The sequence below is a fragment of the Alligator mississippiensis genome, chromosome 3 (genome assembly GCF_030867095.1).
Source record: "Alligator mississippiensis isolate rAllMis1 chromosome 3, rAllMis1, whole genome shotgun sequence".
NCBI classification, from domain to species: Eukaryota; Metazoa; Chordata; order Crocodylia; family Alligatoridae; genus Alligator; species Alligator mississippiensis.
Window position 1 is genome coordinate 35656530 of NC_081826.1, and position 17726 is coordinate 35674255.

General features: G+C 42.1%; 1 protein-coding gene across 7 annotated transcripts in view; it reads right to left on the reverse strand.

Moving 5' to 3' along the window:
• RIMS2 (regulating synaptic membrane exocytosis 2) overlaps positions 1-17726 on the reverse strand; it is a 933811-nt gene that overhangs the window by 124641 nt on the left and 791444 nt on the right. For 6 of the 7 annotated variants that reach the window (XM_059723819.1, XM_059723822.1, XM_059723820.1 and 3 more), the window contains one exon: positions 9719-9891. In XM_059723819.1, the coding sequence (XP_059579802.1) occupies positions 9719-9891 (173 nt within the window). Of the gene's footprint in view, positions 1-8507; positions 8790-9718; positions 9892-17726 lie in introns of all 7 variants that reach the window. The other variant, XM_059723817.1, reaches the window with a different exon arrangement.

A 17726-nucleotide genomic window follows, 5' to 3' on the forward strand; every position in this document is an offset into this window, starting at 1 on the left:
AGCAGGCACATCCCAAGGGAGCACCACCAGGCTACAAGGCAAGACTGAGCACCCCTTCCCCATTCTCCCCATCATCAGCAGCCATTATGCTGACTCAGATCTGTGAGACCCGGTGGGCAGGACAATCGTCCAGAGCAGCTGAGTGCGGGGCAAGTGGTTGCATGTCTCCCTGTGAGGAAGGGATAGCAGGGGACCACAAAGGTGCCTGGGATGCTGGTGGACAGCGACCTAACATGAATTGATAAGGGATCTGGTACAGAATTTTAATTCCCAGGTCTAACCTAAAGTGATTAAGTTTGAGTGCACATCAGTCCAGGTCTATCTTAGACCAGGTTCCACCATTTTTAAACCAATCTATGTATGCCAAAACTTCTGTACTGTTATGGGTTTAAACTGATTTCCGAGCATTTATACCAGTAAAAGTGTAGGGCTCATGTGCACACCATTATTTTTGCCCTTTCATGCGCTGCAACTGTGTGTCTGTTTGTATAAGCAGGATTTTCTAACACTTTAAAAATCTTTCTTGTGCATTAAACTAAAACTCCTCGGACATAGTTTAGTTTGGCTTGCTGGGAATTAAAGCAACACTTCCATGGTTTTGTTATATACAAACACAAAGGCATTCAAAGATGTGTAATGAGCCTCTTTGTCCACCAGATGATGCTGCAACTTTTTTGTAGATCACCCCTTCAAATTGCTTTCGCTTTTGAATTGCTTCACTTTATTTTTCTTTTTTCTTGTGTGGTTTACTGGCTCCCTGCTTCCACTGCTGCGTGGCAGAGCACAAGCATGGGGTGGGCAGTGGAGGCTGGGTGGGCAGAGGTATAGGGGGGCAGCACTGGACCATCCCACTCTCCTGAGTCACTGGCCAGAGACCCATCTTAATTTGTTCGAAAACCTAGTGCATGTAAACACAGATGCGATGCTCCAAAATAAACAAGTTAAAATTTTATAAACCTATTTAATTTAATGAGGATTAAAACCCATGGTGTGTATAGGTACCTGTAATGTCTATACCTGGCCTTAGAGTGTAAGCTGTTTGGGGAAAGGACTGTCTGTTGTGCCTGTGCTTACCTAGTACAAGACCTAATTCAATGGGTTCCTACTTCAGCACTGAGACATCCTGGTCCCATGGTAACACAAATTATAATAGCAATGATGACAACAACTACAACCACCATCTTTCAGACTGATATTCAGAATGATGTTCAAAAAATAGCTTTTGGCTAATTTGACACAGCTTTTCTGCAATAATTATAATGAACTTACAAAAATAATTAATCATTCCTTAGGCCTAAAGGCTCTTGGGAGTTGATATATTATTACAGTATTATTCACAAGAGACCTTAAAACAATGAATATTTCACTCAGGCAAAAATACATGGCAGCATGGGCACAGAATAAAGAAATACTAGAAAAATTAGATTAAAGAAGCTTCCATGCTAAGCTTATGCTACCATTTATTGCCTCAAAACCATGCTGTTATGTTTAGCTATATATCAAACATATACAAATCTTTTGTTTCATAATGTTTAATCATAGCTATTGCTCCCAAGAATATTTATTGCCTTTCTATGCTTAAGTGCTACAGTGACTAATGCAATGATCTGGCGGGCACTTAGTCTCTTTGACTGGCATAGAATACACAACTAGCCATCTGATACTGCCATCCTTCTCTACATGATTTTTAATTTCTAAGGCCCGCCTTCTCAGCTACACTTATTTTAAGTATTAAAGTTAGACTTACTAAAGCAAGCAGCATTACTAGTCAGAAACATTATCAGCACTTTGTGTATTGTTGGGAAGGGGGTTTCTAACTTGCAGTCTGACATCTCTTCAAGGAACCAGCTTCTGATGAAGTGTTTGTTAGCAGACCTTTGGTCTCCAAATTTCTGTTCTGTGGAAAAGGACTGCTATTCAGGTGAAGATGCATTTGTATACCAATTACATTGTGGGAAAATTCCAGTCTGGATTCTAGTCTTGTTTTAGGATTCAGACTATAATGGTTAGATTGACAAATGATCTCCTGTCCTTTTATATTGAGACCAGTCAGTTACTTTGGTCACATGGATCTCTTAAGCAGCTTTTGATATAGATGACTATATTTAACTGTTTTTTGATGACTAGTGAACAGTGAAACTATGTCTGAAACATTTCTTGGGTCATTCAAAGTATCATACAGTTATTATAGGCAATGGTAACAACAACAGTCCTGTAAACAATGTGCAATGAGATGACTTCTACAAAGTTTAAATGTTGAGAGGATTATGACCTTATTTACTGATTTTAATTTATAAATTTTATGAAATGAGGTGTCCACCTGAAATATCTAAACAATCTGACATATTTCCTGAACTTCTCAACAATTAGGGATTTGATCTCTCAAGGCAAGGTTCAGCCCTACCTAATATTTTGTCCAATATTTATATGAGGCATCTCAGCTTGGCCATTTCCAATTTTGATGAGACAACTAAAATGATGATTACATAGAACTATCTATGTATTGGTTTGTTAACATTTTCGTTCCCGAGAGGACCACTTGAGCTATACTGAAAGCAGTATTGTTGCTCCTGTCTCTTCCCTAACCATAAAAAACCATAAAGTTATTTAGAGACATAATCATCAGTCTAGCCTATCATCTTTTCTATCACTATTGACATTGTTCTTAGAACCTACTGGACATTGTTCTTATACATCCTGCAAATGCAAGATCTTTGCACCTATGTGGCACGTCCTGACGAGCACACACGTGCCTCTTGTGGTGTCCCAAACCAATGTGAGACGCTGCAAGTGGCATGCTGTGAATGAAAAAATGTTCCCCATGCTGCATATTTGCAGCATGGGCTCAAAATTTGATACCTGGAAATCCAGGTATCAAAAAAAAAAAAAAAAGCCAGGGGGGGTGGGGAGCGAGGCAGGGCACAGTCCTGGACCATGCCCTGAGGTAACCCAGAAGCTGGTCCCCCAAAGAGATGCTCTGGTTGCAGGAGCATCTCTATGGTGCTTCTGTTGCCCCAGCACACGGGGCACACGCCTTTAGTATGCTGGGGCAAGCAGAAGAACAGGGCAAGGCTGTGACTTGACTGGGATCTGGGTGCTGTGGCAGGTAAGTTCGGGATGTGGGGGTGTCAGGGGATGTGTGGTCTGTGGATGGGTTTGTGGAGGGGGTTGAGTGGGGGCTGCCACACGCATGCCCTGCCACCTGCCCCCTGCAGCCCATGGTTGCATGGCACTGCCTGATGTGGGCTCTGTACATGCTGAACGGACCCAACCCAGCCCGAACCAGTAGCTGTGTGCTAGTGAGCTGGGTCAGGCTGGGTTGGTCTGCTTCCATTCAGCACAGAGCCTGCATCACACAGCACAGCACCACACTGCCGCGGGGCTCTACTTACAGCTGGACCATGTCTGTGCTGGCTGCTTCTACCAGCACTGCAGGGGGTGGGTCGGCAGGCATGTGGTGACCCCTACTCGAGCCCCTCCACAAAGCACACATCCTCCCACACCACACACACCCAGCAGTAGCAGCCAGCTGGGCCATGCTGGTGGCAGTGCTGCTGGACCTGCAGTCTGTGCAGGGAGAAAGCATGTGGCAGGACCCAACCCGGCATGGCCCGCTAGTGTGTCTTTGCATGAGCTCGGGAGGTGTGGCTCCAGGACATGCAGCTCCTGTGCAAAGGTGTGATAGCTGGGTGAGCTGAGCCAGGTAACATTGGGCACATTCTCCATGAGGCTTAGGCAGCAATGCACAGCCATGGCACTGTGCCTACAAGAGGCCTTGGTGCATCGCTGCCTGAACCTCATGGAAAACACACCCAGCCAGCCTGATGTGACCCAGCACAGCCCATGCAGCTAGTGCACACCTTTGCACAGGAGCCATGCATCCTGGAGCCATGCCTCCCAGGCCTGTGCAAAGGCACACTAGTGGGCTGTGCCAAGTCAGGTCCCACTGCACATTTTCTCCCTGCACAGATGGTGGGTCTGACAATGCTGCCCCTGGCATGGCATGGCTGGCTACTAGCACCGGGTGTGCACAGTGTGGAGGGATGTGGAGACAGTATCCAGCCTGGTGTCACACGTGGTCCCTGCAAGCGGCACCAGGCCCTGGGTGATAGCCCAAGCGGCCGTGGGCTGCCTGAAGGTGCATGGCCCCACACTGTGCTGCACTGGGCTGGACCTGCAACAAGTGGCACAGGTGGCACCGGTGAGGGCTCTGGCCACAGTAGGCCCTGAGCACCCAACAGCCACTGCTGCTGTGCGGGGGGGTGGGGACAGAATGGATGACTGCGGGTGGTGGGGCAGTCCATGAGCGAAGCGGGTAAGGGCAGCTCTGATTTTTCTATGGCAAAAACCCCAAAAGGAAATGCCAAAGCATATAGATATTTAGAATGTATTTTATTATGATGATAGAGGCACTGGTAGGCTTCCAAACTGCTTTAAACTTGTAAATGTGTGGGACACATGAGGTGGCTGGCCTCCTGGCTATTTGGGGATAAGAGGACACAATTTGACAGTTCAAAGCCGGCCACCGCAAGGAGCACATCTTCTGGGCGATAGCTGCCCAGATGGCAGAGCAGGGGCATCCCATCCAGGTCTGGCAGGCACACAGCCATGAGGCCTCAGGTCCAAGCGGGTGGATGCTGTTACAGATGGCAGCAGGTCACAGCCAGGCAGCAGCCCCCAATGCCAGACTGGGGACTGGCCAATTGGTACCTGGGGACATTAGCTGCTTGTGCTAGCTGGACTGCTGAAGCAGCCCTAACCTAGAGCTCTATCCTGCTGAAAAACCTGCTGTCCTGGATATGACCTGTTGCCACCTGTGAGAGCATATGACCCCAAGGCTGCATGCCTGCCAGACCTGGACAGGGACCGCACAGCCACAGCAGAGGCTGGGTTGGGTCGGGCCTGGCCCATTCTCCCCGGACAGACTGGATCAGGCAGCACTGCCGTAGGCATAGCTCAGCTGGTGCTGCAGGGGGTGGGAGGGTGGGATATGTGGTGGCCCCCTTTGAAATTCCCACACAAATGCCACATCCCTCCCACAAACACCCTGCTGCTTCCCACAGACACACACACAACCTCCACCAGAAACCACACAGTACCCCCCCCCCTCCAAATCTGCTTACCTCGGACAGTGCCTGGGGCCAAGTCCTGCCGCAGCCTTGCCCCACTTCTGCTTGCCCCGCACACTAAGGGTGCATGCTGGGGCAACAGAAGCACCATAAAGATGCTCTGGCCAGATACCACAGTGTTTCTGGAGGATTCACCACTGGGTTCCCTCAGGGTATGGTCCAGGACTGTGCCTTGTTCTGCTTTTTTTCTGTGCATTTTTTTTTGATACCTGAATTTCCAGGTATCAAATTTAGAGTCAGAGCTGCAAATATGCAGTGCAGGAAACATTTTTTTTGTTCCTAGCATACCTCTTGTGGTTTCTCAAACTGCTTTGACACGCTGCATGAGGCACATGCACACTCATCTGGACGTACCCACAGTTACCCTTATACGAATACCTTATAGTCTTTAAAAATATCATGAGGTGTTTAATTTACATTTCTTCTTTTACACGTGCCAATTCCCTCACTTTTTGTGGTAAGAAAAGTATCCTCTTTTCATTCCTTGTTTAGTTTTTTAGTTTCCCTATGTAGTTAATGGCCGTATTTTTCTGCTGTATGCAATAGCTGCAATACATGAAGTCCAAACTTCTTTTTAAGTATACAGTATAATCTCATAAATCTAGATATCAAAAATCCAGAATTCTCAAAAATCAGGCACTTTTTAAAAATATACTATCATTGGGGTGTAGCAGCAGCTGGTCCTGGAGCAGTGGAGGGGGAAGCTTGCATGTGGCAGCTGCTGCTGCCATCCACTACCCTGTTCCACCACTCTGTGTGTGGCCACTGCTTTGGGACCTAAAGACCCCTTGCCCCATGATCAGTCGCTGCTCTGTTTTCAAGAATCTGGAATTTTCACATTTCTGGCAGGTGCTCGGTCCCGAGCATGCCAGATTTATGAGGTTATACTGTATAGAATTTGCACCTCATCCCATTTACCTTAACAAGTTATGTTTCTTATAAGGCCTATGATATTAGGTTCTGTGCGAGTGTGGTGGCTGTCTGCTTATATTTTACTACTTTTCTTATGTTAAAAATTTCTGTAAGCCAGCACTGAAGAACACTGGTAAGACACAACATGAAGGTACACATTTTATTTTTTAAGTGGTTTACTACTTGTTAGCAAGATACTTTTTGCATGTCATGAAATTAAATTCCTGCACAAACTGCAGGATATGATTATCTAATAGCAGGCATCTTGCCTTTGATAAGGTTATGAAGATTCAATTAGATGAGCAGAATGCAAAGTATTCAAACATTGTCTTGAGACTGTTGTATGAAAAGACATAATATTTTAGACCTGTGGCAACATAACCCCAAACACTTAAAATTCCTACTGTTCACTAAATGCACTGGATAGAAATGTGAACAATATACAGGCATCTTTACCATTCCTGAGTACTCTTGCAGTTGGAAAAACCTGCTGTCCTATTTACACATCTCTAACAGATACAACAACTGTTGCTTTTCCCAAACTAAAATAAGAGCTAATTTTATTTTTACCAATGAAGAAAAACACAGAAATCTTTTGTGGGCTCTTTTGAAAAATCATAACACACCAACCATGGAAACTCTAATATAATATTTAAAAATATATATGTTTTCCCTCTGCTATGTTTAGATTATACTTAAAACAAAATATATATATATATATTGTAGAATGTTTTGTGTGCAACTCCTTCCTGGGAAAAGTACAGGATATCAAGGGATGTAACATGAAAATGGAATGGACACTACATTAGTGATCCTGGGGCCAGCCTTTTATAGTCCTGGTTTAGACTGGAGTACCCTTAGGGACATTAGGCAATTTTGGATAGCAGAGTATTACCATGCACTGTCCCCACACCAGGACATTCCTCCATTATGCTCTGGCTTGTAGGGTGATTTGGAAGCTGGCTATAATAACCTGAGGCCACTGAAGGCTTTCCCATGCTAGAGGACTCCTCAGCTTGGAGATGCAGCCTATTTCCATCTCCATGCATCACTGGAGCTATACAAAGGCCAAAGAATGGATCAAAGAATCTGGCCCTATAATAACCAGAAAAGAAGAGAAACAATAAAGTTCTTATATTTTATGAAATATGGAAAATATATTACAAGGTCAGTGACAGACCCCTGCCTTCTGGATCACTCACAACTGAAGGAAGAGAAAATTCAGAGCAAAGGTAAGAGCTTTCACCAGTTGGCTGGCCACAGGTAGTAAGAAAAAAATCTGAACTGTTCTTGAACACCTACACAATTTGAAAAGCCTGTCATTCTCATGATACGCATCCAACATATCAGTCTGAAGTTTGTTGCATATCCGATTGTATGTGAGCACATACCTATTTCAAAAGAGTGACATTTGTACTGTTCCTTTAAACTGAAAGCAAGAAGCAAAGCAAGAGAAATCTGATAAAAAGTCTAAGCAGAAGTTTGCAGTAAAGCAGAGAGGGTGAGATAGCCCCACTGGTAAAAATGATTGTCCTTATGCCAAAAAAAAAATCTATGTTCAATGTAACAAGAGTAACATTTTTATTTTTTTTTTTACCATTGTTACATGACAAAAAGGAGGTTCAAAAATATTCAGTTAGTCAAGAAACACTTTTTACTAATGATAAAATCAAATACAGAATATTGCATTTGCCCTTGCAAATTAAGTGGAAGATGTAAGAAATATACACATTTAAAATCATAATTTCAGAATAAGAGGCTGTAGTTCTTGTGTAACTGCAGATGTAGAAATTTCATTGATAAAAGTATATCTAATGGCACTAAAAATATTTCTAGACACAGAACAGCAGCACAACTACATAACTCTTTAACACTTTATAGCACACCACACCATTTATTCACAGGAGATGAAAGGAAAGTCTTTATCTATGTGTACAGCTGATCCATTTATATATGGAACAAGATAACATAACTGCAGTATAGTAGCATCTTTGCTGTTACTATAAAACCCATTACTGTATTATGAAACCCAATTTCTAATTTTGCTGTGGCCACAGGTATCAAAACAAGACATCTGTGCTAATGAGATATCATCCAATAAAAGATCATATCCCTGAATCTCTATTATATACTGAAGAAAAATTTAAACTGTTAAACAGGTTAAAAGAAATAAAATGTTGCAAGTACATGCATATTAATGGATCAAATTAATGTGTTTCATTTGTTTGGATGAAGAGCTACCACATTTAAAGTTAAAAATGGGATTTACTTAGATATTAAAGAATGGTGGTTGAAGGTGAAGGGAGGGGAGAGGGGGAATAAAGAATATAAACATATATATAATATATATAATATCAAATATAAAAAGAAAGAAAAGAAAAAAAAAAGAAAACAAATACATTCTAGGTACAGGAAAGAGAACTATAGGACTTAAGGCAGCTAGCTACGAATGGAAATACATTTTACCTGACATCCTCTTGGGAGAAATGCCTTTGTATATCCTCTTTTTTATCCTGTTTTTTCTCTTTCCCTTCCTCAGTTTCATCATCTTGGATTTTTTCATCATCTCTTGACTCTTTATTTTCCTCTTTATCACAGCTTTCTGTCACTTCTTGCCCTTCCCCCTTCTCATTAACTTCTTGTTCCTTTGCTTTTTCCTCATGTTCCTGTTCCTCCTCCTCAGGAAATACCTCCTCATGCTCATCCCCTTCCTGCCCTCCCTCTTTTTTCTCCTCTATATCCCTTGACCTTTGGAAGTCAACACAAATTGAAGAAGGCATGCAAACAAAAAAGAAAGCAAAGTAGTTAGGGGTGTAGAAAAAAAGCACATATGCAATACAGACAGCAAAATTTAAAAGAAAAGAAATGAACTAAAAAGGAAAATGAAGTAAGAATTAAGAGCATGCTGGTCAATTTCCCAGCATAGTCTAGACAAGGATTAAGATGGGATCGTTTATCCTGGACAATCTAAAGCACTTAGTCTATGCAAATTTACACACCAATAAACCACACACAAAAAAGGCTGCATAAACATTTTCCATACATATTGCAGTGCTGCAGACAATACCAGACCTAGAAACTGAGAAATACCTAAACCTATCCTTTATTTAAATATCTCAATTTTTCCGGGAGGGAAACCTTCCCAGCATTAAGTATTGGTGACAAATATACATGTCAACTAAATACACAGGATCTGATCTTGTTTTCATTGTACACAATATCTCCTTCACAGTTTGATTGGCAGTTTGGGGGTACAAAGACTGGAAGGTAGGCCCAATTCTTCTCTATCATAGTCAGCCAAGTATTTTGTAAATTAAACTACCCTTGAAACTGTTGAGTTTTTTACTAAACTCTGTCTTTAAAAGATATAAGTTGAGGTGTCACAAATGCCTTCTGACAAGCAAGTGACATTTCATGATGCTAAACTTTTCCATATGAAAAACATTCTATTTAAAAATAAATAGCATAAGAAACTGAAGGAACATTAACAAGAGAACCCCAAATCCTGTATTTTGCAAAGCTCCTTAAGTATTATTAATAGCCCATACATTAAAGTTTAGGAACATATTTAACTCATACTTTTAACAGGAAAGGGTGTCCAATTTTTACCAGAAAAGGGTGTTCAACTCACTGGAACTTTAATTCAGAGGCTAACATTACAGCTCCCAGCTACTCACCTTATTTTCTTGTTTCCCCTCGGTCGTTCTGATTGGACAGACATGTAACTTGTGCTGCTGAAACGAGAAGCACTGCTTGTCCTAGAGACAGCTGACACATCACTGACATCACTGTCTGAAGATTTATTGGAAATGTTGTCTGAGCCTCGCTGATGATCTCGTCCTGACCGATACTGTAAAATCAGAACAACAAAAATAAAGACGTTGTCTGTGAGATCACCACAAATTAACTGCTGGGTATATTAATTGCTTGCATCACTAAATTCTTCATTTTTACAATGAAGTTTAAATTTGTTATATTGTATAGCTTACAAATATCCTTTCCATATACACATGTATATCACTCAATTTAAGATGTAAAACTCAGGTTCCTACTCCAGAACACATGTAGAATAAGTTGTCTAACAACTTTAACTGGAGCATTTCCAAAACCTTTGCAAAATCTGAAGTCTCCTAAAACCATTGTGGTATAGTTATTAGGGGTGTGCAAAGCTTCAGTCCTGGATCTGGTTACAGCATTTACACGTGCACCCAAGACCATAGCATGTTGAACTGGGATGGCACAGCCCCAGCTGGCAGGGGACCTGAGAGGTCAACCTGCCAGCCCAGATCTGCTCCCCCTCCACCCAGCTCAACATGCTTCAGTGGGGCTAGTTGGGGCATGAGGGTGCTACAGTGCAGGGCTAGCCAGCAGGCAGCCCCCGCAGTGTAGCATCCTCATGCTCCAGCTAGCCCTAGTCACCATCTATACATGTGCTGTGGTACACTAAATAACTTTAGTATAGAATTGTACCTGTGTTGGGCAGTGCTACCCCACAGCAGAGTTAATTAGTTTACTGTGGCCAAATAGCACTGATTGTATAGATGATGATGCTTTACAGTGGAGCTAATTAGTCAACTTCACAGTAAAGTGCACATGTAGATGCATGCAGATTTAATCAGTTTAGGTTAGACTGGTCTATCAAACTTCTGTACCAGATCCCTTCCTGATTCAACTTAGGTCACTGTCCTCCAGCATCCGAGGATCCTCTGTGGGCCCCTGCTAACCATGACTTCTTTGCAGGGCAGGAAGGCTAACCTCTGCCCATGCTCCTCTGCTCCATCCAAGCTCCAAGCCAGCCCTGCCCCCAGGCTGTCAGAGCTGAGGCAACAAAGCCTCTGCTTTCCAGTCCTGCATCCTGTTTGCATCTGTCACCAGGCAGGGCAAAGGGGGTTGGGGTAATAGAAGGGAGGGTAGAAATGGAGCTCCCCACCTTGGTCATGGCTCCCCCCTTGGACTGGGATCTGCACAGCTTGGTGGGGCCTATGCAGTGGGGGCTTTCCCCCTTACTGTCCCTGCCCAGCTCAGCTGACCAGCTGGGCTAGCCTCCACAGTCCTGCCCCTCCACGAGGTGCTGCCTCTCAGCAGCGGGGGAGAAGGGATAGGTGAGCGAGGAATGGAGCTTCCTGCCCTGGCCCTCCCCCCGCCCCAGATGGGGTCTGTACAGCTGGGGTGGTCCATGTAGTCGGGGGATTCCCCCCCCTTGCTTCCCCTGCATGGCTGCCTAGCTGGGCTCACCAGTTGAGCTGGTCAGCTGGGCAAAGGCAATGAGGGGGAAAGCCCCTGCCATGTAAACCCCTCCCAGCTGTGCAGACCCCAGCTCTGGGTGGGCGCTGTGTTTCCCTCCCTTACTTACGTCCACTCCCCTGCTGCTGAGAGGCAGCGGCTTTGTGTGGGGGATGGAGCTGTGGAGACCAACCCAGCTGGCCAGCCGAGTTGGGAAGCTTCCCTGTTCACTCTCCACCCTGCCTTCTCTAGGGTATCTGCTAGCTGAGCCAGGAGCTGCAGCTGGCAGACAGGCTGTGATCTGACAGAACTGAAACTTCCATTCCCACCTCCCCCATTGCTCTGAGAGGCCCAAACTTTCTATCTGTGGAGCGCCCCCTCCCAGTGCCACCACCAGCTAGGCTGCCAGACATACCATCATGACCTGCTCTGGAAGCCTAGGGCTGGGCACCGCAGTGACAGCCGGGGGTTGAGGCATGTACCTGACAGCCAGTCAGGGATGGCCCATGTTTGGCTGCATTTGGCTGCCCTTGGCAAGTTCTGGCGCACAGGGAGGCATCCAGGAGCATCCTCCATCTGGCTTTAGCCAGTGCAGGCATCTGCCTGCCTCCCCCCACCAAAGGGCAAACTTACGCTCCATTCACTCCCATTCCAGTCTACGCAGTTTAGAGAAACCTGTGTAGGTTGGATCAACTGAATGTCTGTGCTTAGCCTAAGTGTCTTTCTAACATTAATGTTAGCCTCATAATGACCCATTTCTCTAAGGTAAGAAACTCTTATCCTCATTTTATGATTGGGAGGGTGAGATGCAGGATGGATAAGTGACTAGCTCAAGGGAACACAAGGCATTTGTGACCAAGAATTAAGCATGGGGTTTCTGAGGCTGGATCCCAAATCTACTGGATCATCTTTCTAACACTTCTGCTAATGCAAGTCTATGGCATAAATTCCATAATATAGCCCCAAACTGGTGTTAGGTCTGCATTCTTATGTATGACTAAATTGGTTCAAGAGAAAAATAAAGTTATTCTTTGAAACTTAAGATGCAGGACCAAAGAAAGAAACAATGGCCTTTCTACCTATGTAGACTCTAATTTCCAGCCACTCTGTTGCTTCAGACTTTAAAAGGATGAGATTTTAGGTAGTTAGTTACAGATCATACATTTGGATTCTGCAGCACTTATTGAAAAAGTCATTAAAAACCTTAGAACTGCCTGATAAAGAATACAATAAAGATCTCTTTAGTTGCAAATCCCAGTGGAAATAGAAACCTGACATTTAAATAGCTCTCCTGATCATTAGAGATACAGGAACACATTGCAGTAGAGGATTCACTAGTTTAAGAGATTATTTTCAAAAGAGGGAGCATAAAACACATTAAGGAGAAATGTGACATCAGGGGAAATGTAAAATGGCACACTTTTGCTAAACTTTCTGAACCCTGTGTTGCTGTGATCACCTTACCATCAGTGGCTGACCTAGCTAGCTTAACGTGAGTCGGACAGGTGTTTGTTTGTGAACTACAGTGACTCTTTTGGCTGCAGCACATAAACACACTCAGCATTTCACAACCAACACAGCTAAGCTGCATGGAAGTAAGTAGGGGTTGTATATCTGGATGTAAATCATCACCAGAATTCTTAACTAATTACAGAATACATAATTACTTGCAGTGATGCATGAAATAACACAACTTGATTTACAGATCCCATAATGAGCTTGCAGCACTTAAGAGAGAGAGAAAAAAAAAACCCTGATAAAAATAAATATGAGTATTACTGTGGCAAACAATGTCATAATTTTAATAGTCACTCTACTATGTAGTTTAAAGTATTTAAAAACAATAACTATACTTTATGTTTTTCAGTCACCATCCCTTCTGGATATATAAACTAACCTTATGTCTTAGAAATCTTCATATATGTTTGGAAAAAAAGTACTGCAATATTTCAAACTGGACATTTTCCTTAATAAAATAATTTCATTCTATTCCTGTCTTTCCAAAACATTTAAGTACTAACAAGCACATTTATGTTCAAAATAATGTTATGTTAAAAAGAATGATCTGTTGCTGTATTTTATGTAAGCATTAAACCTCATTAAATAGTACATGATCAGCTTACAACATAGTCAAGCATAAAGAGAATCAATCATTATTATTTCAGAGTATTGTGAATCTGGGATGAAGGATGATTTTAGTAGAAATAACTTATTGTGCCCTCTCTCAAAGTCTTAATATAAGCTACTTTGTTTACTAAACACATATTTAAGCATATCTTCTCAAATCCAGTCTATCAGGATCTCTTAACTGCCTAGCACAATAATGTCTCTAATCTGAAACGTCACTGTCTTGCCATTTATCTAGAGTAAGGTCAAAGGCCTCATCCTTACCTTACAGGCACACACAGAGCTGCTCAAGTTATTGTTCTGCCCTTGTTTTGTCATAACATTGCTCTGAAATTCTGCCATTCTTCTCCTCATGTATGTGGACTATTTTGATTAGAACAAGTGTTATAGCAGCAAGTGTACTGCATATCAGAGTTTAAAGGCCTGGCATACGCTACTGAGGTTGACAAGAATGTTTCCACTGACCATGTCAAAACAGTATCAAGTCCTAAATCCACTGTAATTCTATACAGGGAAGCTTCTAATATCTTTCTTTGTTCTGTCCCTATACAACAGACTACCCCTTTAGTTTTGTTAACATAATAGTTTTACAAAGATAGGCATTTCTTGAAATGTATCCTGATTTCAAAGTTATATATTTGCATACTTTATTTATATTTGTATGAGGTTTTAAACATTAGCCTAGACATGCCAATATCATCTCTCTTCCATAATTTCCCATACCTCCTTCTTCTGAATGTTCTTAAGGTTTATTTTTTTAGGTTTTTAAAATAATTTTCACTTCATAAATCGCAAGCACAGAAGTTACCAATAGTTGTTGATAGTTATCACATTCTCTGATAGACTGTAATTATTTTCTATCCCAGGCAGAAGACAGGATTGTAGTATCTTAAATATTCTATTATGGAAATTCCATTTAAATAATGTGTTTTTTAAAGGTTGTATGGTAGAAGTACTTATGTGATCTAATACAATGCCTTCTGCTGTCTACATCAGACAGTAATCTCTGTGTGTAAGAATGAATGAACACCAATCTGGCATCAGCATTGACACCAATCAAAGACACAAAAGGCTGTGGCAGAACACTTCAACCAATCTGGACACTCTATCCTGACCTTGAAATTGCTGTTTCAAGCAAAAAACAAACAAACAAACCAATTTGAATGGGAAACTGTAGAACAAGAAATCATCCACAAACTGAACTGTGTAAAGTATGGTTTAAACAGGGCCTACAAATTCTTATTCATTACCTGGATTAGCTTTTTTTGAACCCCTAGGGGTTTAATGCTCATTTACTTTTCTCTCTCAGCACTGCCCACATTGTCCCCCTCCCTCCATGGGTGACTGGTGCCTCCTACATCTGGGGGGGCACCAGTGGGGAATAACTGGGGGGGTGTCCCCAGTGGCCAGCCAGCAACTGGGGGGGGAGGTTCCCCAGCTAGCAACTGGCAGGGAGGAGGTGCCCCAGTGGCTGGTTGTCAAGCACACTGGTGGCACAGCAGTACTGCCAGTGGAGCCAATTTCAGGAGGGGCACTAGCACTTTCTGTGCCCCCCTACCAGCTGAAGCACTCACTGTCCTCACTGTCAGGGGGGTACGAGTGGTCTCAGGGGGGCATGTGTCCCCCTAAGGCCCCCCATGGATTGCTTATGCCTCCCCACAATCTCTCTCTCTCTCCCTCCTCCCTTGTCTTTTGTATTCTAATTTTTATCTCCTTATACTCTGCTTTCTGCGTGTACTTTAACAGCATCTGATGAAGTGAACTTGGGTTCATGAAAGCTTGTGCGCTCTCTCTCTCTCTCTCTCTCTCTCTCTCTCTCTCTCTCTCTCTCTCTATTATTTTGGTAGTCTAATACCATTTGACTTTCTGTGAACCTTAAGTTTCTAAATGACCAAGGTTTATTAGCTCATTTGAAAATTTTACTTTTCATCACATGCTCATGGGTTACCAAAAGCATCCAATCACTTCTTTTGTTTCCCTTTCAACTATTACACTGCTGCAAAACAGGAGCACTTATTATGGTGTTATTTTTTCCAAGACCTCAGTCTCAGAAAAAAGAATAAAATTTCATTATTATACCAGCAAAAGCATAGTATCAGACACCAAACATCTGAGATCTCTATCATTTGTGATAATGAAAGTACCCATGAGATTCTAACAGATTCATATTTAAAAGCTCATTTGATTTCTGGTTACTTTGCATTGGCAAGGAAATGTTTTTTCCATGGTAACAAATCTTACAGGAGTCTTATTAAATCTAGAAAACAAATATATTCTATTTTCTATTACAATTGCCCTTCAGCAACAGTGCAAACATTTCTCGTATCTCCAGGAAATGTCATTATGTAAGCACATGGTTACATGGAATTCTAATTTTTTTATACATATTTCTATATTGGAACACATAGTTTAAAAATAATTGTATTTTTATACAGTTTATTTATTTATATAGTTTTAATCTAGCATTACTAACCTATCTTGAACTATCACTAAACTGTTTAGGCAATTAAAAATGTCAGTGATTTCCAAATCTCTCCTGTTTAATGAGCATGGTTACTTTCTTGTGTTCTTTTCATCAGTTTTAATTTGTTAGCATTTACATTGGAACATATTGATATAATGTGTTCTCTCTTGGCAATCTTTCTATTGCACCAAAGGATCAGAATGCTGAGGGGCTGCTACAGACTAAAGTATGTTGCTCCACCATAGCAAGAAACTTTCTAAACTTTTGCAATTAAAGCAGATTGAATCTGTCTCTGTTATTGCTGAGCTAATAGTATCTCCATGAGCACTTAGGGCTCAACAACTCAGGGACTGCTTCATGATTTGAATGGAAATTTCTACCCCATTTTGCAGCCTTAGAAGGCTGTATAAATTTCAGCTACGATACAGCACTTTAATTATTCTCATTAGATTTTTTTTATTTAAAACCTCAGTAACAACTACCCCATGAAGCAAACCAACAAAATTAGATAAAGTGATAACAGTGAAAAGAACTAACTCTAACAATGACAATAAAATTACATTTATATTGCAGCATTCATCATAAAATTTCCAAACTGTTCTACAGACAAACATATACAGATAAGAGCTATACCAAAAAGATATGTATAGTGTATACTCACCAAAACTAAATTAATGTTGTGATAAGGCTGTATCTTGCTCATATTGGGCACCTGCACACACCATGGGTTTTAATCCTCATTAAATTAAATAGGTTGATAAAATTTAAACTTGCTTATTTTGGAGCGTCACATCTGTGCTTACACACACTAGGTTTTCAAATGAATTAAACCAGGTCCCTGGCCAGCGCCACAGGAGAGCGGGATGGGCCAGAGCTGCCCCAGGGCCCCCCACCCACCCTGTGCCCATGCCTTGCCACACAGCTGTGGAAGCAGGGAGCCAGCAAACCACAAAAGAAAAAAAAAAAGTGGAAGCAATTCAAAAGCAAAAGCAATTCAAAGGTGTGAACTACAAAAAAGTTGCAGTACCATCTGGTGGACAAAGAGGCTCATTACATGTCTTTGAGAGCCTCTGTGTTTGCATGCAATGAATCCATGGATGCAACCCTTTAATTCCTGGCAAGTCAAACTAAACTATGTACGAGGAGTTTTAGTTTAATGTGCCAGAAAAACTTTTAAAGCATCTGAAAAACCAGCTCATGCAAAAAGTCATGCAGTTGCAGCACAAGAAAATGTGGTGTGTACATATTTACACATCTAAAAAAGTGATCTGATTTTCAGGGGTTCTATGTCCCATCAGCTGCTATTTACACAAATGCTAATAAGCTATTCTGAAAATCAGGCCAATAATGTAGATACCTAAATAAGCTTCCTGACAGTACAAAACCCATGCATGCATTTTCTCCAAACCTTTGGAGAAAATACTATTTTTTTCAATGGCCCCTGTACATTCTTACTTGGGATTCTGACATCTGTTGCTTACCAGCTCTGATCCTGCATTTAGGTATTAAGTACATGATTGTCTTATCTGAGAAGTCCTAAACCAAAAGGAAGCCCTAAGGAACATGCTTCCATAACCTGATTGAGACAATCCTACTGTCCAGTTTGGGAGCAACAGAAAACAGCACTGAGAAAAAGCATGAGTCAAGAGACTCCAAAAGCTGATGGACAGATTGCAAGCTCAAGGCTTACACACCTGCCACTGAACTTACCTCTGCAGCATCATCTGAGGAGAAGAGCAATTCTAGAGGATGAGCTTCTAGGCTAGGGACAGACATTATACATAAACCAGTTTAAGTGATCAGAAACTGGTTTAAATCTGTAACAGAACAGATGTTCAGTGCACATAAACCAGTTTGAAAATGGCTGAAAC